The 22,788-nt window shown below is 35.7% G+C and overlaps 6 protein-coding genes across 7 annotated transcripts; 3 read left to right on the forward strand and 3 right to left on the reverse strand.

The window, feature by feature from the left end:
* Window positions 1–1,353: 1,353 nt before the first annotated feature.
* LOC149944220 (uncharacterized) lies at window positions 1,354–4,797 on the forward strand. Its single transcript, XM_090174842.1, has 9 exons — window positions 1,354–1,487; window positions 1,553–1,755; window positions 1,815–1,957; window positions 2,017–2,091; window positions 2,157–2,257; window positions 2,327–3,851; window positions 3,913–3,961; window positions 4,022–4,198; window positions 4,531–4,797. Exons 1-9 carry the CDS (start codon window positions 1,442–1,444, stop codon window positions 4,654–4,656), a joined length of 2,445 nt encoding a protein of 814 aa, XP_090030968.1. The 5' UTR covers window positions 1,354–1,441; the 3' UTR covers window positions 4,657–4,797.
* Window positions 4,798–4,940: 143 nt separating this feature from the next.
* Window positions 4,941–8,490, reverse strand: LOC149944221 (uncharacterized). 2 transcript variants are annotated; one of them, XM_090174844.1, is made up of 9 exons: window positions 7,995–8,013; window positions 7,653–7,770; window positions 7,416–7,546; window positions 7,317–7,351; window positions 6,604–7,253; window positions 6,406–6,546; window positions 5,872–6,194; window positions 5,614–5,807; window positions 4,941–5,296 (listed from the first exon to the last, which is right to left on the reverse strand). In XM_090174844.1, exons 2-9 carry the CDS (start codon window positions 7,712–7,714, stop codon window positions 5,117–5,119), a joined length of 1,716 nt encoding a protein of 571 aa, XP_090030970.1. In that variant the 5' UTR covers window positions 7,715–7,770; window positions 7,995–8,013; the 3' UTR covers window positions 4,941–5,116. The 2 variants fall into 2 exon arrangements, with proteins under 2 accessions (XP_090030970.1, XP_090030969.1); XM_090174843.1 differs by lacking the exon at window positions 7,995–8,013 and adding an exon at window positions 8,371–8,490 and having other exon boundaries at window positions 4,942–5,296.
* Window positions 8,491–8,861: 371 nt separating this feature from the next.
* On the forward strand, window positions 8,862–11,267 carry LOC149944222 (N-acetylgalactosamine kinase-like). The gene is made up of 6 exons (XM_090175998.1): window positions 8,862–9,494; window positions 9,551–9,660; window positions 9,724–9,881; window positions 9,951–10,175; window positions 10,240–10,466; window positions 10,528–11,267. Exons 1-6 carry the CDS (start codon window positions 9,013–9,015, stop codon window positions 10,697–10,699), a joined length of 1,374 nt encoding a protein of 457 aa, XP_090032124.1. The 5' UTR covers window positions 8,862–9,012; the 3' UTR covers window positions 10,700–11,267.
* Window positions 11,268–11,277: 10 nt separating this feature from the next.
* LOC149944223 (splicing factor YJU2) lies at window positions 11,278–18,257 on the reverse strand. The gene is made up of 8 exons (XM_090176000.1): window positions 18,167–18,257; window positions 16,739–16,824; window positions 12,703–12,809; window positions 12,413–12,513; window positions 12,200–12,344; window positions 11,993–12,127; window positions 11,743–11,927; window positions 11,278–11,683 (listed from the first exon to the last, which is right to left on the reverse strand). The coding sequence occupies exons 3-8, from the start codon at window positions 12,724–12,726 to the stop codon at window positions 11,341–11,343; spliced, it is 933 nt and encodes a 310-aa protein (XP_090032126.1). The 5' UTR covers window positions 12,727–12,809; window positions 16,739–16,824; window positions 18,167–18,257; the 3' UTR covers window positions 11,278–11,340.
* Dis3 (exosome complex exonuclease RRP44-like protein Dis3) lies at window positions 14,032–19,155 on the forward strand. Its single transcript, XM_090175997.1, has 18 exons — window positions 14,032–14,301; window positions 14,364–14,521; window positions 14,584–14,771; window positions 14,834–14,916; window positions 14,980–15,147; window positions 15,206–15,352; window positions 15,410–15,538; window positions 15,603–15,740; window positions 16,146–16,576; window positions 16,639–16,851; window positions 16,919–17,005; window positions 17,073–17,229; window positions 17,287–17,507; window positions 17,590–17,680; window positions 18,459–18,536; window positions 18,602–18,763; window positions 18,828–18,950; window positions 19,021–19,155. Exons 1-18 carry the CDS (start codon window positions 14,083–14,085, stop codon window positions 19,093–19,095), a joined length of 2,868 nt encoding a protein of 955 aa, XP_090032123.1. The 5' UTR covers window positions 14,032–14,082; the 3' UTR covers window positions 19,096–19,155.
* Window positions 19,156–19,223: 68 nt separating this feature from the next.
* LOC149944225 (uncharacterized) lies at window positions 19,224–20,632 on the reverse strand. Its single transcript, XM_090175517.1, has 2 exons — window positions 20,449–20,632; window positions 19,224–20,379 (listed from the first exon to the last, which is right to left on the reverse strand). The coding sequence occupies exons 1-2, from the start codon at window positions 20,455–20,457 to the stop codon at window positions 19,384–19,386; spliced, it is 1,005 nt and encodes a 334-aa protein (XP_090031643.1). The 5' UTR covers window positions 20,458–20,632; the 3' UTR covers window positions 19,224–19,383.
* Between the last annotated feature and the right edge of the window lie 2,156 nt (window positions 20,633–22,788).

A 22,788-nucleotide genomic window follows, 5' to 3' on the forward strand; every position in this document is an offset into this window, starting at 1 on the left:
GTGACGTCGCCCTGAAATTGACCTCGGAATAAAACCGTACAATTGCTGTATGACATCACTATTCGAATCGCAATTGGAAAAAATATACCGTATAATAAGTGTGAGACATCACGATTCGAATCGTAATTTTAGGGTCACGTACGATTTCGTAATTCTCATTGTTACGATTTCTACCGTCGATAAAATAAACCTCAGCAATAATTTCTTAGATCGCCGGGAGTAGTGGCGTACTCCTTTAATCCCAAGTGTCTGGGAGGCAGAGTTTGTGGATGGCCGTGTGAGGACCATAGAAATCTCATAGGTAACTAGAATGCTGCCGTGTAACTGGCAAATGGACCAAACGCGGTGGCAGACGATAGCCAGATTTCAGCCAATCAGAGCTCAAAGAGTGGTTCTGCCAAGAATTTAATGTCACCAGAGAGAATGACGTCAACTATCTCCCGCTATAGTAGCGGAACCAAGGAGGATTATTATCCTCCTTGGCGGAACCACTCTACGGCCTCTCATTGGCTGAAGGTTCAAGGCGAACTGGCGTCAAGCTCGGCCGTAGGCGGCAGCATTCTAGTTACTTATGAGATTTCTATGGTGAGGACGACCACCAATCCCCCAACGGGTGGTGTCCCCACGTATCCCCCCCGTTGGCGTGGCCGTTCCATCTATCTCGCCCTGATTAATCAGATTTTCGCCGGGCTCGCGGTCTTCTCAGACTCAATCAGCCCTTATTTCTTCCTTCTTTGAATAAAAAAAACATTCTTAGATCCAAAAACTAGAAAGTCCAACCATAGACAGTATATATCCCTAAGGGGACGAGAATACGCTCTGATTTTTAGACCCCATCACAGTCGCTTTGCGGCCAGCTGCAAGAGTTCATGTCGATGCTAGGGCCCCAACTGAATAAAGACGGCTGTACTTTTAAAACGGGAACTTTCAAGGTCATTTGAAGCGCTTAGAAGCTTACATGTTTTCCCCCTCTTTCAATAACAGAGCGTCAGTGGGAGGTGAGAGAAACAGCGACGTTAATGCAGTGGAAGGTAGGCGATTTCTCGTCCCCTTAGGGATATATACTGTCTATGGTCCAACAAATGATTTACAACAATCATTTACGTCAATATACTCATAAGATCGCGTTTTTAAACGGCCTAGAGTTACTGAACGCAGCCTTAGTTGGTAGCTTGGTATATTTTCGGCAACGCTGCTCAACAATTCTGATTGGTTTAAGGTCTATGGATTTGGTGGAAACGTGACGTAAGGAGATTAGTTTTAAAACAAAAGCAGCCAATCAGTGGAAATTTTTATAAACGAAGCTGTATTTGAAAGTTATCTTTAATTGAATTTCGTCGTCCATCAGTCACGCGTTAAAGACATGAGAATGCTTTTATTATAGTTTTGTTAATATAACTAAGTCAAATAGAACAAAGAGAGTGTCAAATTATTAAGTACAATGTCATTTCCGAAAGCCAAAGTCGTTAGGTTTAATGAAGAAACAGGTGATGAGGAGCTTCTGTTTTTTAATAACAGTAATGTTGCTTAACCAGTAGTTTCATGTGTATAGGATGTGCTCCAGGAGTGGGTCATTATGATCCCAAAACTAATGCAACAGTCCCTAGCGCAGTATTTGAAAAGAGCCGTCGTTTTAAAGAAACTACTGAACCTACCTCAAGTAAGAAGACCCAGCCGTATAGAGAACAAAGCTCATCTCTATCTAGCATATCATCCTCATCATCATCTTTACGCTCAGCAAAAAAAACTATCATGGTTGTATAGTTTAAATTTAAATATAACTATAATTTTGCTCTAACTTCTAAACTTAACAGGGTTCTCAAATGAAGGAAAGCCTTCTTTTGGAATCCGCTCAAACTACAACTATTGATAAATGCGATGCTAGTGATACTGCACAATCTGAGTCTGATAACCAAACATTAAAGGAAAAGTTTATAATCCAAGACCAGCTTATAAAGTATAAGATCATATTGTATTTAGTTAGGGAATAGAATAATTTAAGTTCCATATTGTTAGGAAGCTACAGAGAGAAAATATTTTGCTGAAGTCTAAGCTGAGAAAAATGCAGAATAATGTTAGCAATATTAATAGGTAAACATTTTAACATTATCAGTGACAGTTTGTATGGTACCGTTAAAATTTTCTGTATAATTTAGCCGAGACTCTCTTAATTCACCACCTGTATGCTGCTCATCACCACTCTTGAAATATATGGGTTTATCACCAATTCCCAAATCTTCAGTTACACCCAACAAAGGTGTTATTCAAAAGTTTCCCATTAAATTATTTAATTTTAATTAATTATAAACCATTTCCTCTTTCACAGATAACTGGATTTTGAGAGAGACTAATTATCAGAAAATAATATCAGAATTGCAGTGTGGGTTACGAGAAACTGAAAAAAAATATTCTAGTTTGGAAAAAAAATATGGAGCTAAACCTGTAGCAATCATTGTTAATGGCAGTCCTGAAAGGAACAACCAGCTTATGAATTCTGAAGAATTATCTCCTGAAAACCGGGAATTTATTGAAGCAAAACATAATGCTTTGTTAAAATTATCTCTCGCTGAAGATGAGATTTACAAACTCAACAAAGAACTTAAAGACTATGAACTTACCAAGCAGAAGCTGTATCTTCTTGAGAAAGAACACGATGAAAATACAAAGAAAATTGAACAGCTGAAGACTCAAATTATCAAAACTGATATTGAGTTGAAAGAAAGTCGCTCGTTTTATGTCACAATTCAGCAAACATTTGAAGCGAAAGTCAAGAGCCAGGATGATGAAATTCACAAGCTGAACAAAGCGGTCTCAGACCTTAAAAATCAACTAGAAACTCAACAAGGACAAAACTGTATTCAGATTGAAAGAGAAAATGAATTGACCCAAAAATTGGTCCTTTTGAAAAATGAAACGAACCACATAAAATTGGAGTATGAAGATCTCCTTCATAAAGGAAATGAAGAAATTGAACTCTTGACAGTTGAAATGGCCAATTTAAGATTGATCTTGCAAGAGAAAGTTGAACTCGAAGAAGAGTTCAAGTCAGAAATTCAACAGCTCCAATCAAATAATCAAGTTGTTCTCACTGATTTGAAAATTTCTTTTGAAGAGAAAATGCAACAGCTTGTTTCAGATTTGGAAAATGCTTCTGCGAGGTACACAGCCTTAGAAGATGTTGCCAAGGAGAAGGAAGAAGAATTAGCAAAATTAATCTGCCAAGTTCAAACTCTAAAATGCAAGCTTGAAGAATCCAACGAACTTCTTGCAAAGCAAGACCAAATCTTCGTCAGAGAAAAACTAGAATGGGAAGAAAAGCTGAAGCAGAATGAACATCAAATTCTCAATGTTAAGGAATCTGAGAAACAGAAACTTGAGGAAATAAATGAACGTCTGACCATTGAATCGCAACTTCGAATAGCTGTAGAAGATAAAAATGCTCAAATTGAAATTCAACTTCAGCAATCTCTCAAGGAAATTAAAGATCGAACTGAAAATGAACTTTCATTATCTGCAGAAATTAGCAACTTACAAAGAGACATTGCAAATTTTGAAGCTACTAAAATTGATTTGCAGAAAGAAAAAACTGTATTGGAAAATCGGTTATTAGAACAAGGGACTTTTGAATTGGTTTTGAACAAAGAAATAGAGTTATTGAAAAGCAATCAGAACCAACTTAAACTGGAAAGCCAAGTTTTAAAAGAACAGCTTGAAACTCAATTAGAAGAAGCCGCCAAAAACATGGATGAGAAGGAACAAAAAGAAAAGGAATTGTGGAGAAGGTTTGGGGAACAGAAACAACAAATAAAAGAATTAACAGCATTACGAGATAATCCAAGTGAAACTGAGAGGTGCATCTGAAATGTTTGATGAAAATTAGAAAAATACTTATCATGCTGAATTTTTTTATAGGTGGAAAGAACTGTATGAAGAGTTGTTGGAGAAGGTTGAGCCTTTCAAAGTAATAATGAAATATTTTTACTTTGGGACTGTTAACTTTAACTGGGTTTATTTTATGAAGGACCAACTAGATCAGTATGCCCATGAGAGAAGCCTTCTGGTTCGAGAAACTGATCAAGCTTGGTCAGAACTAGAGAAGTTACAACAGAAAACTGCCAAAGGAATGGGCCACCAGAATCATAAGCAAAAGATTCAATACGTGATTAAATTAAACGAAGATATATCTGGGCTACGAAAAGTAATATATATTCGTAAAAAGGGTTGCCACACATCAGGGAAAAGTTAGGAAATTTAAAATGGGTCTGAAATGTCAGGGAATTTTAGGAATTCAATTTATCTTTGCACTTTTTGAAGGTAATTTTACTCTAGATCTATGATTGTCATTTATTTCCTTGAAAGTTAGTTTGGCTAATGTTTTCAACATTGCAATAACCTTTTACTGAAATATAAATCCATTTAAATTTTGGCCTTAAAAAGTCAGGGAAAACAGGGAATATCAATTTGAAAGTTTTGTGACAACCCTGATAAATGTGTTTTTCTATTTGATCATATTATATCAATTTTTTTCAGGAAAATACAAAACTGAAAGAAGAGAATTACAAACAATTCTTGGCATTACAAAAATATCAGAAAGTAAAGAGCAAATCTTCCCAACCTTTAAAGGAGAAGGAAAACACGCAGGCTGCTTATTTTTAATAGAATTGCTTCATTTGGAAATTATCTAGTTTTCTTAAATTAAGTTGTTTGATTTTATGTAATTTTAAAATGTTTTACATTGAAAATGGTTACAAACCTATATTTTTGCACTGTTTTTAAATTTTTATATTTCATAAATATTTTCAAAACCAAAATTTACTCAAATGCACTGTTTGCCTACATATGCTTAAATTATCACTACATTTTCGTAAAGTTTTTGATTATTACAAATTAATTTTTATTTAAATTTTGTAAACATTCAAAAATTATAGAGCTTTAACATCATGGTTTTCGTAAAATTAAACTAACTTTGCTTAATGCAAAATTAACAACGGATCATGAAATAAAATGTACACAACTAATTTGCTTGCGCAAAAAGCATGAATATATAAACTGGTATGCCAAAAGCAAATATACAAAATAGAAAGAACAAAAAATTCAAAAACTAAAGAATGGGAAGTCATACTTCCACAAAAGTTGAAGGAAAAATTCCAAGTTTTTTATCCTTGTCACGCTGTAGGTAACCTTTCCACCAATCGATGCTCAATTTCTCTACCAGTACAATAACCTCCCCCTCGTCAAACGCAAGTTCATCAGCATTTTCAGCTTGAAACTGATACTTAGCCAAGCAAGTTGAACACTGAGAAAAACAATTCATAAATATTTTATCCACCACTCTCCCCCTTTCCGCTTTCTGTTGCTACGCAACGCGTTTTGAAATTTTTAATGTTTAGGCTTAGTTTCTCTGTTCGGTGTAGTAGTCACAAGCCAGATTTCCCGCACGGTACTGCTGAGTCCCAAATAAGACAAAACCGGTCTACCGTTGGAATTTCTGGCTATTTCATTTTATTTAGTTTAGTTTTTCACTCTAAGATCTATTTGGTTCAAGATTTGCTATTGTTACAAGCTATTTTTAAATTTTACATTACAACTTACTAGAAATATAATTAAACTTACATTGTTTTCATTATCTTGATCAATGACTATTTTTTGGACAAAATTAGCTGGAAATTGACCCTCTTGACCATTACACTTGCCAAATAGCCAATTTTGATTAATTCGAGAGAGAACTTCAATTTCATCGCCTTCTTGAAAAGCCAAATCACCATCTTGTTCGGAGGGAAACGTGTATAATGCTTTAACAAAGCAGCCTATACCAAATTAAGGTATTCATTTACAAGACTCAATTTCCAAGTCGTAAGTACGATTATTTACCTTCAGATTTGAGCACTTTTTTGTCTAGAACAGTAAATGGATTCTCCTCTACCACAATGTCAACGTAAGTTGATGGAAATAAACCTTTTTCTCCATTTAACGTCCCAAGCCACCAATCTTCACTCGGTTTGTCCAGCAAACCAATAAGATCATTAGCTTTAAAGGATAATTCATCGGGATCATTTGCCACAAAGTCATACAAGGCTCTGCAACTTGTAGAGCAGGGAGATATCACTGGGCTCAGATTATCATCTTCCGTTGCTGGAGGGGGAGGTGGAGGAAATTGCGGTTCAGGTGGGGAAAACAGTTTATTTCCTCCCGCACTGCAACATTCACAATTAAGTTAAAATCTTATGTAAAAACCTAATAAAAAGTTTATAAGACGCTTATACATATAGGTCAATTAAGAAAAGAATTCCACTTTTGTATAATTATTTTTTAATTTTAATTTTTTTTAAACTTTTAAAAATAAAAACTGTTATATACAAAAGTGGAATTATTTTCTTAATTGAATGTAAAAACGTATTAACTTACCCAAAGCCAGGTACGTTACTACTTTTTGATGTAGGAGTAACCGGGGGATCTTTCCAATTTGGTAAGGGTGGATAACTTTCTTTCGTACTAGTTGTGGGTTTATCATTCCAGTTTAAAGCTGTATTATAACTGTCGGCCAAACTGAAATATAAATTGTACTATGTAAAATATAGTGAAACAGTAAGTAGTTCAAATTACCTGTAATTATAGGTATTTTTTTGGACAGTTTCAGTTGTGACCTTTGAAATGACAGTCCGGCTTTTCTCATTGTTCCAATTATTAGTGACAAAATTTTCAATGTTTTTGTTCGTTTGAGTGGATGAGAAGACAGAAGTACTAGGACCGGGGTTTGTTGTATTTGATGAATTGTGTAAATTCCAAGCCGTACTCGCAACTGCTTTAGTCGCCTTTGGGTTATTCACCATGGTTGTCCAAATGGTGGATGCCACTTTCTTGGTAGCATTGGGATTGTTCATTGCGAGAGTTGCTAAAGAACCGGAGGCTGAATTTGATTTGCCAATATTGGATTGATATGATTTTTGGTTGGAGAAGAAGGGGTCTAAATCAAAAAGGTCTACAAGGGCAGGATTGGGCTTTTCAGCTGGACGGTGCAAGGGTTTAGAATAGCTGTGAGCTGGTGACTCAAAATCAATTAATGAAGTTTGTTGATGGTGAGGTTGGCCCAAGGCACTTGTAGAGGGTGGACGGGGAGGGGCGTGAGTTTTCTTGAAACTGGAACGCAATCCCGTGGCTGGTTTTATAACAGTCGGCTTTGAATGGGGTGCTGGATTAACTGGGGTTGTAAATATATCCCTCAGGTCAGCCAGTAAATCAGGTGTAGGTGATTTCTAAAAACAATTTTCCGTTTAAAAATTTCAGCAACTATGAAATGTATCAACTGAGATACTAACATGTGATGATTTTGCTTGATAACTTTTTGGCGGTGCTAAATAATTGAATAAGTTATATATTAAAATTGTTGAAATTTCATTTTTTAAAAGGAATAATACCAGGTCTCGGTGGTGGTTTCTTTTTGGCTGGCTTAAAACCAAGAGGTCTAATAACTGTAGGCCGACTAATGACCTTAGCATTATTATTAGAATCGTTTGGGACATGACTTTTAAAAGTTGATGACCTAGACCTAAATATCATATAAAACGAGAAGAGTTAAAAAACAAATTGCGCGAAAAACTAACTGTTAAACATAGTTATCTTAGCAGGCATTTAACAAAAAACAACTATCATACATGTTTGGTTTAGAGCCTCCAACAGGTGGTGGCGGAGCTGGTCTTTGTGTTTTTAAAGGCATCTTATTCGATTATATAAGGCACAACTGAAATGTCTGGATACTAGGCCTATATCATTCTAAGCAAAGAAATACATCAATTAACAAATTTCCTTATTTTAGAAGTACTCATGTGCTACATAAATTTTAAAAGATATATATAATAATGCTGGTTCATCAACCATACACAGTAAATTAAACTTATGGGTGACTGGGTTATTTTTAAAGCAAAGGGATAATTTTTCCTTGAAAATGAGAATAAGAAATTCAGTGAAAGTATATGCCTCTAAGCAAAATATCTTGCCTTGAAAGTTTTCCTCCAAAAAAAAACCTGTACCCGAGACTCCAAATTTAAACCTTCCCCATTTTTACTAATATTTACATTTTAGTTAATTTGGGCCTACAGTTTTAAATTCATGTTTGTTTTTTGTAAATATAATAATTTATTCGCTGGAAAAATTACCAGTTTTCCTTTTAAAGTTTGACCACTGCTTTCTAAGTATGGCAGTGGTTTGACACCCCCAATTATTCAAATAACTCTCAAGTCTTGACATTCTGGGAATCACAAAAACCAAGTCCCAAAGATCGTTACGTAACTTACGTTAGAAAAAAACTCCTATCATTAATATTTTACATTTTCCCGTGAGAGCCCACCAAATCAAAAATTACATAATACTTACTAATCTACTTGATTATCTCGAAAAATTAAACATTCCAAGTTCTTACAAATATTCGGACTTTTTACCGACTCTCCATTCTCGTTGTACTTATTTTTTGAACCAAATAAAATATATCCAATGAATGGGGTGGTTGAAAAGTTTTCTTATTGGCGGTTTCAAAAACGTGTGACGTAAAAATTATTTTTGCATCTACGCAAAACAAAAACAAACGAATTTTATGTAAAACGCTAACGTGGCTTATAAAATTACGCAAGATCATGTAATAATAACCAAAGGGAATCGAAATAAGTGCATAAAACCTTTCGTTTTCGTAATTTTAAATTATTTCGAGTTTATTTCCAGTTGAGTCTAAATCGTTTTAAAAGTATCATAGTATGTCACTTAAAAATAAAAAACGCACAAACTTGAAAATTCCCCGTCATTTTTGAATTTCCGCGCTTTCCACTATTTTTAAATGTGCAGTTAACAAGCTCATTAAACTGGTTTTTTTTAAAGTTAATTTGGAGGAACTGATAAATTACTTATCAACACAATATAAATTAGTTTTCGAATGAGCCTGCTGATAAGATAACAGTATCCGATTCATTGTTACTACTTTCCTTCGCTACTAAAAACTAAGAAATTCGTAAAGAAAACCTGAAAATGGAGTTATTTTCTGAATTAAATTTTGATGATGACAAAATTAGTAATTTAGCAATAGCTAAAAGCTGCTTTGAGCGGAAATTTGAAGGGAAGCCTCAATTCTTTGTACGAGTACCTGGCAGGGTAAACTTAATAGGAGAGCATATTGATTACTGTGGATATGCAGTTTTTCCAATGGCCATAGAACAGGATATCATTCTAGCAGTATCACCTAACTTCGAGCAGAAACTCAACCTATCAAACTTTAATTCTAACTTTGAGGAAAACACTGCTGATATTGAAAAACTTAAAATTGACCGATCAGATCCAAAATGGTTTCATTATTTTTATTGCGGAGTGAAGAGCATTATCGAGGACAAGAATCTAACTCAACCAATTGGCATTGATGTATCAGTGCATGGTACAATACCACCCTCAGCAGGATTGTCAAGTTCTAGCGCTTTAGTTTGCGCATCTGTACTAGCGACAATTCAGGCCAATAAGTATTAACACTAATTTAATACATTTGATGACCAAGTTTAATTTTTAATTTTAACAGATTAATTCTAAGTAAATTGGAAATAGCTTCATTAAGCGCAGTTGCGGAGCGATATATAGGTACAGAGGGTGGTGGCATGGATCAAGCTATTGCTATTTTGGCTGAACCTGGTACATAAGCAAATATCTCTTACTAGTTAATACTGAATGAGAATTAAAAATGCTATATTTCAGGCAGTGCAAAATTGATTGAGTTTAACCCGCTTAAGGCAACCAATGTAGCTTTGCCTAATGGAGCTACATTTGTAATAGCTAACAGTTGCGTAGAAATGAATAAGGCAGCTTCTTCCCATTATAACATTAGGGTGGTTGAATGCAGATTGGCAGCGCAGGTGCTATTTAACTTAATATTTTTTTAATAACTATAAACTAAAGCTTGCTTTTTATTTTACAAATTAAAGATCATTGCGAAAGTTAAAGGGCTTGATTGGAAATCTAATCGCATTTTGGGCAATGTCCAAAAAGCATTGAACTTATCCATCGCAGAAATGTCTCCAATTGTTGATGAAATTCTACACACTGAGCCTTACACGAGGGAAGAAGTCTGCCTAATTTTGGACATATCTGACAAAGAGCTAACTGAAATTTCACTTAACGATAATACCAAAACATTATCAGAATTTAAAGTGCGTTATTATAAATTAAGCTAAAACAATTATTGAGATAAGTAATCAATTTTTTACGTTACAGTTGTATCAAAGAGCGAAACATGTGTACGAAGAAGCTGATCGTGTATGGAGATTTAAAGCTACTTGCGAAAGTGGGTCAGCTACTGCTTTGCAAGAATTAGGCAATTTAATGAATACAAGTCACAAAAGTTGCCGTGACTTATACGAGTGTAGTCATCCAGAATTGGACGAATTAGTAAATATATCACTCAAAGCAGGTGCCTTAGGTTCGAGACTAACTGGAGCTGGGTTAGTGAATAATTTTTAATATAATTTAAAAAAGTCATTAATATCAAATTTTGGTTTTTAGATGGGGAGGCTGTTCAGTGTCGCTAGTTCCTTCGAACGCAATAGACGAGTTTATCACTACTGTGAAGGAAAATTTCTATGTTGTAACCCAACGACGTAAAAAAATGGTTAATAGTAGTATCTTCCCTACATTACCAGGTGGAGGGGCTGCCATTTACGCCATAAAAACATAAATCCCAACATCCAAAACTTTCTAAGCACATATTTAGTAGAAATTTTAAACCATATTTTTTTCAATTATTTTAGTTAATAGAAGTCATTCTCTTACTTTTGTTTCACCTACTGTCAAAATTTTATAAATGTTTCCAAGTTGCAGTTGAAAATAAGCCTATGATATTTGTCAGGGGCTAAAATAAGGGTTTTTTAGAACTGCCAAATACAAACGGAACCCACAAAACATAATTATAATGAGCTAAAAAAGCGCAGAATTCAGAATTTATAGCAAAATAATATTTTAACCAAATTATGAGATAAAAAAGTAACTTAGTTCAGCTATTTTTAATTTTTCATACTTTTTTGCGATAAATAGTACTGCCCAAACCAGAGTTTTAGAACTGTCCACTATTTTAGGCCCTGGTATTTGTGAAACAAACCGAAAAAATTAAACCATTAATATATTGGATTTTTTTGGGGGGATTTGGTATTTCCTATCTATAATTTGGTGCCATATACCACAGTTTATCTTAATTATAATTATTTTTAAGTGGATTTATGTTTACTTAATTTAGTGTCGGCTTATATTTCTATAGACCTGATCTCGTAAGAATGTAATCTAGTCTTTTTTTGAACTTAATAAAAATATATTTATAACTTTTCAATTTGAATCAGAGTCTGAATAAGCCCCTAACAAATTTAGAGCGTTACTTTTGGAGCTTGTTTCTGATGATTGAACGGGAGCTTCGCTGGGTTTTGGTTTTTCATCTGTTTTTGATGATTTCACTTTAACCAATGAAGATAGGGCATTCTTCTTTCCCAAACTTCCGACACTTTTCTCCCAGGTTTTTGGTTTTACAAGATCTGGTTTCTTCTCTTCTGATAATATTTCAGTGGGTTTTTCAGTTGTTTTTAGTACTTTGTGTTGCCTTTCACTTTCTTCATCGCTATCTTCATCTGCTAAACGCTTTATTATGGGACCTTCAGGCTTCCCAAATACTGACCTAGATACGAAGAAATCATTTAAAAAAAACACATTGTAAAGTTTTAGTTACTGTCATACATAATAAAATCTTCATCCTCCTCTTCTTGCGTTTTCTTCTCCTGTTGAGTCTTTTTCACTACAAACTTATCTAGCATGCCTTCGAAATCAACATTGGCATGCCGTTGATTTAAATCTTTCAAATCTTCCAAGGCTTCTAACAAATCCATTTCCTGTTTAGAAGCTTTAGTTCGGTTTTCCAGCATCTAATAAAAAAATTTGTATTTTCATACTAAGTAAAATTGACAAATGTGTAAAACATTTGATTCACCATCATGGGATTATTCTTTTCTTCATCTTCAATCTCTTTAGCCTCTCTTTCAGCTTGTTCTTCGGCTAATTTAAGAGCTTGAAAATTCCTCGTAGCTCCGTGTTCCACTATGTAATCTGCATTTTGAGGATCGGTCTAGGTAAAACCGGGTTTGAACAAACAAATTTTTTAAAATTAAGTTCTTCAACCGTTAATACAATGTAATACCTTAAATGTTATTTCTGCTAAACACCTAGGACATTTTATGTAAAATCTGAAAACTTTTATGCCCAAATATTCCTCATTTTGAACAGTTTCTTTTCGTGCATTAAACTTCTTTCCCTTGTAAATGTATTCACCACACGTAGTACATCTTCAAAATTGATTAAATTAAGCAACGATAAACAATTTAAATTAAGAAGCAGTTTATTTATTACACACCTCATATTGCATGGAGCCATCAAACGAACAGTGTACTGTCTATCTTTTGGGAGACGTAGTCTAGGGATTTTGGAGGGATCAAAATCTGGTGGATAGTATTTCTAGAAAAGATGCAAATTAGACATAAACCATAATAAAAATACAGATTTTAAGCGATTTAAACTTAAGGCAAAGGCTTAAAGTAAGAAGGTTTAGTGGTTCTGAAGATAAGGGTATTAAGGAAATGCAGAAATATATGTATACACATATTTTTTAACTATTTATAAATAAAAAATTAGTATAAATCTTACGTTTAAAACTTTTCTTTCAGACATCTTATAGTTAGTTAGTTTTGGTCACAGCGATAAATCCAATGGTGGCCACAATTTTGGGATAGTTGAAGAAAATTAGCAGACGTCTGAAAAATATATGGTAAAATTTTACTTTATGCAAACTGGTGCAGTAGAACACCCGACGGATGTATTCAGACGCAAAGTGTTCAAACAATACCAAACCTTCTGGGGACAATAGTTCAACTGTAGTAGAAGTCGTGAAGATAAATTATTTGTTTGAATTATTACTTTTGGACCAAACTACAATAAAATTTAATTCTTTTCTAATATTTTGGTAGTTTTCTGACAAATAATTTTCCTAGTGATATCGTAAATAGTGAAATTGTAAAATAAATAAGTCATATTTCAATAGATTAAACACATTTTTTATTGAATTATTGAAATAAATTTCCTAGTAGAGAAGCCATTGATTGGGAAAAGGGTAATTAATTAGCCTCGCAACTAGGAAATTATTGAAGGAAAAATCCTAGTAGAGAGGCCATTGATTGGGAAAAGGTAATTAATTGACTTCCCAACTAGGAAATTATTGAAAGAAATTTAATTTACTAGTAGAGAGGTCATTCCAACGAAATAGCTTCGTGTTGGCCTCTATAGTAGGATTCTGTAGTCTGGCGCTGTATGTATTCAAAGTATTGATTGGTGCCTAACGGCGCTGCGCACTCACTTCGCTCGAGCGCTGGGGGCGCGCGGCGCCACCCCAACCCCATATCGCTATCACGATGGGCCTTCTATAACGCAACCTAGAGGACAGTACCTAGCCTTACGCACCAAGTATAGTCGGGCGCTGAATGTATTCAAAGTATTGGTGCCTGACGACACCGCGAGAAATAGCTTCGTGTTGGCCTCTATTGTAGGATTCTTCTTGTCCTACTATAGAGGTCATTCCAACGAAATAGCTTCGTGTTCGCTAGTGCGCTGGGGGCTGTTATACGAACATAATGTTGTCCCCCGGACCCCACCTTAAGCCCCACTTTTCCCCCGGATCCCGAAGTATGTTGGAATGGAAGAACTCGAAAATGATTCGTCAAAAAACGTCCAAAATATTAGAAAATAATTCAATATTATTGTAGTATAGACCAAAAGAAATAATTCATACAAATAATATCATCTTCACGAGTTCTACTACAGTCGAACTATTGTCCCCAGAAAGCTTAGTATGGTTTGCACACTCTTTGCGTCTAACTACGTCTGTCACGTGTTCTACTGCACCCATTCCCATAAAGTAAAATTTAGTTACAAATGCCATCTATTATCGTAAAGTGTGTCATATTAAACTTAAATCTGTGTTTAGTTTGAATGTAGTTTGGGGTACACGTGGTCTGTGGTTAAACAACAATCATGCTAACAAATAAGTCTTTTGTAAGAAAAACCAGGAAGGGGAATGTTATTAAAATTGTACGCGAGCATTATTTAAGAGATGATATTTGGTGTGGATGTGAAATATGCCCAGCGTGTCCAAATCCCGAACCATGGCTGCAAGGGCAACCCAAAAGTTTAAGCTCTTTAATTTCAAGCAATCATTACATTTTGCCTGACACAAATGTAGTTCTACAGCAGGTGAATATTGCATAGCGCATTAATTCTATCAGGCTAGATATAAAGCTTGTGTCCAAATATAGATGGATGTACTACAAGATCCAGTTTTCTCTAATGTGATAATTTTACAAACTGTTCTTCAAGAACTACGTCATAGACATGCACCATCTCACACGAAATTAAAAGAAATTATAACTAACAAGGATCGACACTTCTATTCATTTACAAATGAGCACCACAAGTAATTTGGTAATGTAAAACACTGATCTATGAAAGATTAACATTTTAATTTTAATTTCCTAGGGAAACCTATGTAGAGCGTTTACCTGGAGAGAGTGCAAATGATAGAAATGACAGAGCTATAAGAGTTGCGACAAAATGGTACAATGACCATTTTAACGCATCAAATACTAAAGCTCAAGTAGTACTTTTGACAAATGATAGAGAGAATCTCGAAAAAGCATTAGATGATGGAATTCTAGCATTTACATGTATTATTATTGGCTTCTTAATAACAATTTTTTGTTACTTATTATTATTTATTTTTTAACAGTTCGTGAATATGTAGAACAGATAAAGGAACATCCAGACTTATTGGATAAACTAGCCAAAGTTTCTAAAAACAATGATGATGGAGTAAAAATCTCTTTTTAAGTCTACAGTTTTCGTAATTATTTCCTAATTATTGATATTTTATAGTCTGTCCATATGAAAAACAAAAAGGGGAAAATATTTCTCGAACACTGGAATCTTTCCAGAATTCAACAAGAAATAAAATCTGGTAAAATTCACCAAGGGAAATTTAGTGCTAATCGAGATAACTATCTGGAAGGAAACGTTTTTGTCGAAGATGACGAGACAAATATGGTAATAAATGTAATGCAAGTTATTTCTGTAATACATTGTCTAATGAATCTAACTTTAGGTGTTAGTTCAAGGGTTAATAAATCTAAACAGAGCTGTACATGATGATATAGTAGCTATAGAAATATTGCCTAAAGAACAATGGGTCTCTACATCGGAGGCAGTTCTAGTAGATGAAAATGAAAATCCAGAAGAGGATACTTTAGAGGTAATTTTCATTTAAAGACTAACCTGAGCAAATTTATAAATACTGTAATTATATTAGGATGAAGTTATTAAAAAGGCAAAGAAAGTTATATCAGAGGATGCTAAACCAACTGGAAGAGTAGTTGGTATAATTAAAAGAAACTGGAGACCATTTTGCGGCACTCTTCAACCATCTAATATCAAAGAAGTGATATTTTACATCATAGTTATGAAATGAGTGTGTTAACCAATATAATTTGCATATATTGTAGGCAAACAGACATTTATTCATGGCGGCTGATAGAAGAATACCCAAAATTAGAATTGAAACTAGACAAGCTGCAAATCTTGAGGGTCAAAGAATTATTGTCTCTATTGATGGTTGGGCTCAAGATTCACGATACCCCAATGTATTTATAAGTCATACTAATTCTAAAAGCTGTTACAGGGTTGCCACAATAATTTCATATTCAATTTCCCTGACTTTTTAAAACCAAAATTAGACAATTTTTAGCTTTATATTTCGCTTTTATCAGAAGTTTATAAATTGAAATCAACCTACACTTAAGTAAACTATTATTGCAATGTTAAAAAAAATTGCAAAATTTTAAAGGAACTAAATAATAATCATAGAATTTGTCAGATAACTAGGGTAAAATTACCTTAAAAAAGTGTCAAGATAAAATTGAATTCCCTGACTTTTTACAAATTCTTAAAATTCCCTGACTTTTTAGTCCCATTTTAAAATTCCCTGATGAGTGGCAACCCTGTATTAGTTATTAAATGTGCTACATCATGTAAAATGTAATATACAGGGCCATTTTGTGAAAAACTTGGGTCCAATTGGTGATAAAGACACAGAAAATGAAGTTTTACTTTTGGAACACGATGTTCTCCACCTCCCATTTTCGCAAGCGGTTTTGGCTTGTTTACCTCAAATGCCATGGGAAATCTCAAAAGAGGAAGAAGCTAAAAGAACAGATTTAAGACACATTGCAATATGCAGCGTTGATCCACCAGGCTGTACCGATATTGATGACGCTCTACATTGTTTTAAAATGGACAATGGAAACTATGAAGTGGGTGTTCATATCGCGGATGTATCTCATTTTATAAGACCTGGAACAGCCATTGATAAAGAAGCCTCAGAAAGGGGGACTACTGTATATTTGGTAGATCAGAGAATTGATATGGTTCCAGAATTACTCAGTTCAAATTTATGTTCATTGAGGGGAAACGAAGAGAGGTACTGCCATTGGTTGATTTCAAATCTGTTACGAATGATAATTTTATATATTTAAATAACAGGTATGCATTCTCATGCGTATGGGAAATAACCCCCAAAGCTGAAGTATTATCAACCAAATTTTCTAAATCAATCATAAAATCAAGGGCAGCATTAACTTACGCTGAAGCTCAACTCCGTATTGATGACCATTCCATGACCGATGAGGTTACGGAAAGTTTGCGTGGTTTGAACAGTTTAGCCAAAATCTTAAAAAGAAAAAGAATTGATAATGGGTTAGAAAATATATAAAACACAAATGCAGAAGTATATTAATAAAACTAAAATAATTGAAATTTCTAGAGCATTAACACTAGCTTCTTCAGAAATACGTTTCAATCTGGATTCAGAGACTCACGACCCCATTGATGTTAAATCGAAAGAATTAAGGTGATTTAGCTTATATTATTAGATGTAATATGGATATTGAATTACAAAATTTTCTGTAAATATGCAGAGATACAAATTCCATGGTGGAAGAGTTCATGTTATTAGCGAATATATCATCTGCTAAACGTATTTTGGAAGAGTTCCCAGATTGTTCATTGTTGAGAAGACATCCAGTGCCTCCTCCTGGGAATTATGAAATGCTTATCAAAGCTGGAAAGTCCAAAGTAAGACAAGTTAATTGGATAATTTTTATTCAAGAATAATTATATTGCGATCTTTAGGGCTTTGAGATTGATATTCACGATGGAAAGAACTTGGCCATGTCTTTGGACAAAGCTGTCATTAAACAAAATCCATTTTTCAATGTTATGCTAAGAATGGTAGCAACTAGATGCATGACACAAGCTGTATATTTTAGTAGTGGAACTTTAAACGAAGAAGATTATTTTCATTATGGGCTTGCTGTGCCAATTTATACGCATTTTACATCACCCATTCGAAGGTGGGTTGCATTTTACATTACCTATTAGGTGGGTTTCGTTAGTAATGTCATTATTAACTATAAAACACCTATTCTTTGTTAGATATTCTGACATAATTGTTCACCGATTGTTAGCTGTTGCAATAGGAGCTGATTATACATATTCAGATTTACTGGACAAAAAGAAAACGCAGGTAAGCCTACCCCTAATGATAAATATTAGCTGAAAACTATTCGTGAGTTCTGAACCGTTCAACCAGTCCCCATACGCACTATTCGGCAAAAAAAATCTAGAACTGCCCAAATGCAAACTATTCGCAGACAAGAACCTCTTGTTGAACCGTGCGGAACTGCTCTAACGGTACCTGCTCAAGAGCAAGTACTGGCCGGAACTCAAGGTTGAAATCTCTAAAATTCGTCTGCACATCGGGCAGTGTACGTCAAATTGTACGATCCTAATTCGAATCACAACTATTCGTACAAAAGTTCTGAACTATCCAGAACTTTTTCGTGACGTTAGAGCTCAGTCCTGGACCGTTCTCTTAACGGTTCAGAACTCACGAATAGTTTTCAGCTAATCTGATTTACTATTTTACTGTGTATTGTCAAATTGTAAGCCTTGGCAAGTTGGTTAATTTTTAAAACCTTCCTTGAGTTTCATATTATAGGGAAAAACATACTTGTTACATTTACCGACGTTCTTTATGGTAGTTATTGAATACTTTTAAGTAATTTACATTTCAAATCATTACAAACGATTTTAACCAAAATAAAAAGTATGCAGCACCGGAACGACTGAATATTTCGCGTCCGCGGGGTCCGATTGAATGAAGAAAACTAGAAATAGGTGCCGTCTGGCGGCTAACAGTTGAAACTATCTAAATTTTCTATTGGCTAAAGCTGCCCGCGAAATTCAAACTCATGTTTTGGATGACACACTCTTAATTACTCTTTTCGCTGATTTTTCCTTAGATTCTTTGCAATAACTTAAATTTTCGACATAAGATGGGGCAGTATGCTGGTAGAGCATCTGTTAATTTGTATACTCATGTAAGTAACTTAAATCAATTGATATTTCAACTATAATTTGTGAAAAATGTATATTTTGCATTTAGATTTACTACAAAGACCGCAGTGTGGTGGAAGACGGCTACATTTTATTCGTTAGGGAGAACGCTTTACAAGTTTTACTTCCTGGCGTAGGCCTGGAATGCACCCTGTTTCTTAAGAATAAAAACGAAAGTGAAAACAAAGTGAAATTTACCTATGATGAAAGAGTATGTCAAATTGTCAATAACATCTTACGCCAAAAGAATTCCAAACCTAATATAATTTTTTCAGGGTCCAACTCAAATCGCGGGAGACATTGAATTAAAGCAGTTTGACCCAGTCAAAGTTCTTGTCAGTGTGGAAAGCCGAGGTTTACAACATCAAAGACTTGTTATAAAATTAGTGTCCCCAGTGGTATGGCCTAACTCTGATAATTCCGATCAAAACTCATCTATAACTACCGTTATGATATAATTATTCTTAGATACCTGGTTTTTCAATCCCAATCGTGCCAGACGAAGCTAAATCCCCGCCAAAGAAGAAATCCAAAACGTCTTAAACGGAATTTGTCCTTTTTTTTTGTATAAATGGAAAATAAATAACACATTTTATAACCAAAAACATATTATCATAGTTTATTGCGTAATAATTTACACGTAATAGAATAAATACACAAGATGGTGGAGTAAAAACAAAGCAACGTGTAAACCTATTGCTTACTGAGCGGCTAATACTATGATCTTCGCCTGTAAAGTAGTTTCAGCTAACTGATACCACCAAGACGCTATCTTCGTCAACTACAATGAGCAATATACCAGTAAGTAATGTTAAAAGAGGGTTTTATCACTTAATGGTAATGGGCTATAGGAGCTGTGGCGTAGGGAGCCGCGTACGTAGCTCTGTAGGTGTAGGGTCCAGCGGCGTACGTAGCGATGGGAGCGTTGTACGCCGCGATTGGAGCTGGACCAGTGGCGTATGTGGCAATTGGAGCTGGACCGGTAGCGTAAGTGGCAATTGGTGCTGGACCAGCGGCGTAAGTGGCAACTGGGGCTGGAGCCACGGCGTATTCGGCTGGAGCGGCGTAGTAAGCCTTCGCGGGTTCCACGATGGTCTTGCCTGGTTGGATGTAAGTTTGGCCGGGTTCGACTAAGGTTTTGGCGGGTTGAGCTTCGTAAACGGTGGCTGGTTGATGATGTACTTCACCAGAATGACCTTGGGCGTATCCAGCCATTCCGGAGTGGAGTTGACCATAGGTGTTTTGTCCAGCAGCTCCAATTTGTTCTTGGTTAGCGGCGCGAGTGTGTCCGTATCGGCCGTATCCACCGGCGTTACGGAAACCGGTATCGTCGTTGACACCGTAACGGACGCCGTAAGAACCGTGATCGTTTCCGATGTCTTGGTTACCGGCCATCTTATCGTAGGCGTACGCGCGTTCGTAACCAGCTCCTCGGCTTCTGGCGAATTGGTTTTTGTTGTGGGAATGTCCGGTGGCGGCTCCGTGGGCTCCGGTCAAATCGTAATCCCTGTAGCCAGACACATCGTGATTGGCACGGTCCGCTGCCGCGACATCGGCCGCTCGAAGTTGGTGGTTGTATCCGCTGTGTCCGGTCATTCCTTGAAGTTGGTTCAAGTAGGCTTGATTACCACCCGCGTGAGCTGCTCCTGATGAAACAGTGTGTCCGGGTTGAACTCCGTACACCGCGGGTTGATGGTAAGCCACAGCCGGGCGATGGTAGGCAACTGACGGTGTCTGGTAGGCGACTGCGGGTTGGATGGCGAGAGGAGCGGCTACTCCGGCGAAACTTAACGTGGCCGAGGCCAGTATACACAACGCAAAGGTGAACTGAAAGGACAAGTACCGCTTTACTATCCCCTGTACAAACCAATACTTATCAAACGCAAAACCCCTTACCAATTTCATAGTGAAGAATGCTACGGCTGTCTCGCGATTGAATCCGTAAGAAAACTAAGTCGGAAAGGATATAATGCTGTTGGAAGAAAGCAGTCTTCCTTTTATATATCGAGAACTAAGCGTAAGGGGATCCACTCCCACCAGTTCAAGTTCCATGTATTGGACGGAAAAAATCGCGGAGGGCGTCGTCTGCTTACACCATTCCTCTTTCGTAACTTTCCTTTTCAAGGGGGGTCAAGGGGTCCCCAGACAATCGCAGGGTGGACGCCCCTTCCCAATCCACCAGCGAGGATAATCTCTCGCAAACTGCCGAATTCCGCCCCCTCCCCGCGAGTTCCGAACGCTATTAATTTTGTCCCCTGGCGATTTTTGCGTCTTTTCTCCACGAGTCCGTCAAATGGGTCAGCCTCTCTTTTATCAATCACCGAGCCTCAAAGACATTAGTCCATTGTTGCGACGATTATTTTTTTGAAGTTCAGAGAAATTATCATTAGCGACTTTTTTACATTTAGCAGAAAAATTGCGAGGTTTTTTCGGATATATTTTCCCATATTCCGTAAAAAAGGAGGTACGCGGCGTCTGGGATTTCGTTTGAAGGAACAGAATGAAGTCCCCTTTACCCTGAACTTTGGGTTTAAGGTCTCGTTTCATTATTCGCGAAATAAATTCAAATTACCGACGGCGCAACGGGGTAATTTCGCTTCAGATTGCGGTATCGTTTTAATATGGCAAAGAAAAATTAAATTTAAATTATACACTGTCCACGTAAATCTCAGGGTCGCAAACGGAAACCAAAAAGCTTGGAAGATTTTTAGACTATCCAAACGAGAATATCCCGAGGATAAACTTCGTTTACGATTTCTTAGGTACAATATTTATTTTTTGATCATTTTAACGTTTGCAATGAACCGTATCCGATTTGATTATCATCTTAGAATAGTGAAAAAATGGGTCAGTGTGGTTCATAATGAACTACATTTCCGGAGCAACTGTCATCCATCTTAGTCGCCCCCTGGAGGATAAAATGGACAAGCACAAAGGCTGTTGGGGCCCGCAATATTACCGGCCCAATTTACAAACAAATACTTTTAATATTGTTGACCTAAAATCGTAAAATCGCCAAAAGTTTTTGATAGGAGCATTAATAAGAAAAGGAAATCTCTAGCTTTGACAAGTATTTAAAATACAACTTTAGGTTTTAAAGTTAGGCGTTTGTGCTGGGTACTTCCAGTTCTTATATATTTTAATAGACGAGTCTTAAGTCATAACATTACCGGAAGTACAACGATACGACAAATTGTCCGAGATGCTATTCCTCTATTCTATTTTCTATGATCTTTCAAATTTACGTCGGTTATATTGACGTCATTTCCGGTTGGGATAGCCCTTACACGTAAAGTCCTTCGAGTTAATATTACAATGGATGGAATTGGGGCCTCTCGTATTTCTTTAGGATTACACTCGAATCAAAATGTGGGCTAGAAAAGTCACGAAAAAAATATACTTGATTTCTTAGTTTATTTTTTCTTCTAAATCTAAGAAAAATCGTCGTGTTTTTCCCCTTCCTTTATTGTTGAATGAAATATTTTTATTGAGGGAGTGGTCATCAAACGTTCGCCATTTTTAAAGACATTAAATTAGTGTCAAGGATCGAGTTAGCTTCCCAATTTTTTTCTGTTCGAGGTTATCTGCCGAACCACTCAATTTCATTTTGAAGTATTTGAAAATCGTTTATTTGGAGTTGAAAAATTTTACTTACTTTTCCTATATAATGTTAATCTTTTATTTCAAGTCAATCGTTTAAAGTATTCTTAAACTATAAATTTTGTCATTTTGATGGATTAAAGCATTTTGGTGTGGCTATGAAAATAAAATTTTAAGCTGAGTATGTACTTTTACGTTTATGGTGGATCAACGAATTGCACGTCCCTGCCACCAGGATTAGTGATTGGCGCTAGTTACGTTAAAACAAGACAAAGTGCGCCAGAAGATGATTATTAGATTTAGCTCATACCGAGGGGCAGTTCACTTCGATGATTAAGTGTGCACCCTTGATCGATTGAATCGGGATTAAGATGATCAAATGGATTAAATCAGGATTAAATTGAGTTTGTGACTAAGCCGATGAAATCACGATTATTTCTGTTAAACCACGATAAAGCTGATTAAACCACGATAAAGCTGATTAAACCACGATAAAGCTGATTAAACCACGATAAAGCTGATTAAACCACGATAAATGTGATTAAATCACGATTTAGCTGATTAAACCACGATAAAGCTGATTAAACCACGATAAAGCTGATTAAATCACGATAAAGCTGATTAAATCACGATAAA

The sequence above is a fragment of the Leiobunum rupestre genome, chromosome 5 (genome assembly GCF_980474605.1).
Source record: "Leiobunum rupestre chromosome 5, qqLeiRupe1.1.hap1, whole genome shotgun sequence".
NCBI classification, from domain to species: domain Eukaryota; kingdom Metazoa; phylum Arthropoda; class Arachnida; order Opiliones; family Sclerosomatidae; genus Leiobunum; species Leiobunum rupestre.

Coding starts and splice junctions, on each gene's coding strand:
- LOC149944220 (XM_090174842.1), top strand. CDS start 1,442: ATGTCATTTCCGAAAGCCAAAGTCGTTAGGTTTAATGAAGAAACAG. Junction 1,488..1,552: donor TAGGTTTAATGAAGAAACAG/GTGATGAGGAGC, acceptor TCATGTGTATAG/GATGTGCTCCAGGAGTGGGT. Junction 2,092..2,156: donor AATGTTAGCAATATTAATAG/GTAAACATTTTA, acceptor TGTATAATTTAG/CCGAGACTCTCTTAATTCAC.
- LOC149944221 (XM_090174844.1), bottom strand. CDS start 7,714: ATGCCTTTAAAAACACAAAGACCAGCTCCGCCACCACCTGTTGGAGGC. Junction 7,352..7,415: donor GAAACCACCACCGAGACCTG/GTATTATTCCTT, acceptor TCAATTATTTAG/CACCGCCAAAAAGTTATCAA. Junction 7,254..7,316: donor ATCAAGCAAAATCATCACAT/GTTAGTATCTCA, acceptor AATTGTTTTTAG/AAATCACCTACACCTGATTT.
- LOC149944222 (XM_090175998.1), top strand. CDS start 9,013: ATGGAGTTATTTTCTGAATTAAATTTTGATGATGACAAAATTAGTAAT. Junction 9,661..9,723: donor TGCTATTTTGGCTGAACCTG/GTACATAAGCAA, acceptor GCTATATTTCAG/GCAGTGCAAAATTGATTGAG. Junction 10,176..10,239: donor AAACATTATCAGAATTTAAA/GTGCGTTATTAT, acceptor TTTACGTTACAG/TTGTATCAAAGAGCGAAACA.
- LOC149944223 (XM_090176000.1), bottom strand. CDS start 12,726: ATGTCTGAAAGAAAAGTTTTAAAC. Junction 12,128..12,199: donor TAGCAGAAATAACATTTAAG/GTATTACATTGT, acceptor GGTTTTACCTAG/ACCGATCCTCAAAATGCAGA. Junction 11,928..11,992: donor AAAAGAATAATCCCATGATG/GTGAATCAAATG, acceptor TTTTTTTATTAG/ATGCTGGAAAACCGAACTAA.
- Dis3 (XM_090175997.1), top strand. CDS start 14,083: ATGCTAACAAATAAGTCTTTTGTAAGAAAAACCAGGAAGGGGAATGTT. Junction 18,537..18,601: donor CTGTTAATTTGTATACTCAT/GTAAGTAACTTA, acceptor TTTTGCATTTAG/ATTTACTACAAAGACCGCAG. Junction 18,764..18,827: donor AATTTACCTATGATGAAAGA/GTATGTCAAATT, acceptor TAATTTTTTCAG/GGTCCAACTCAAATCGCGGG.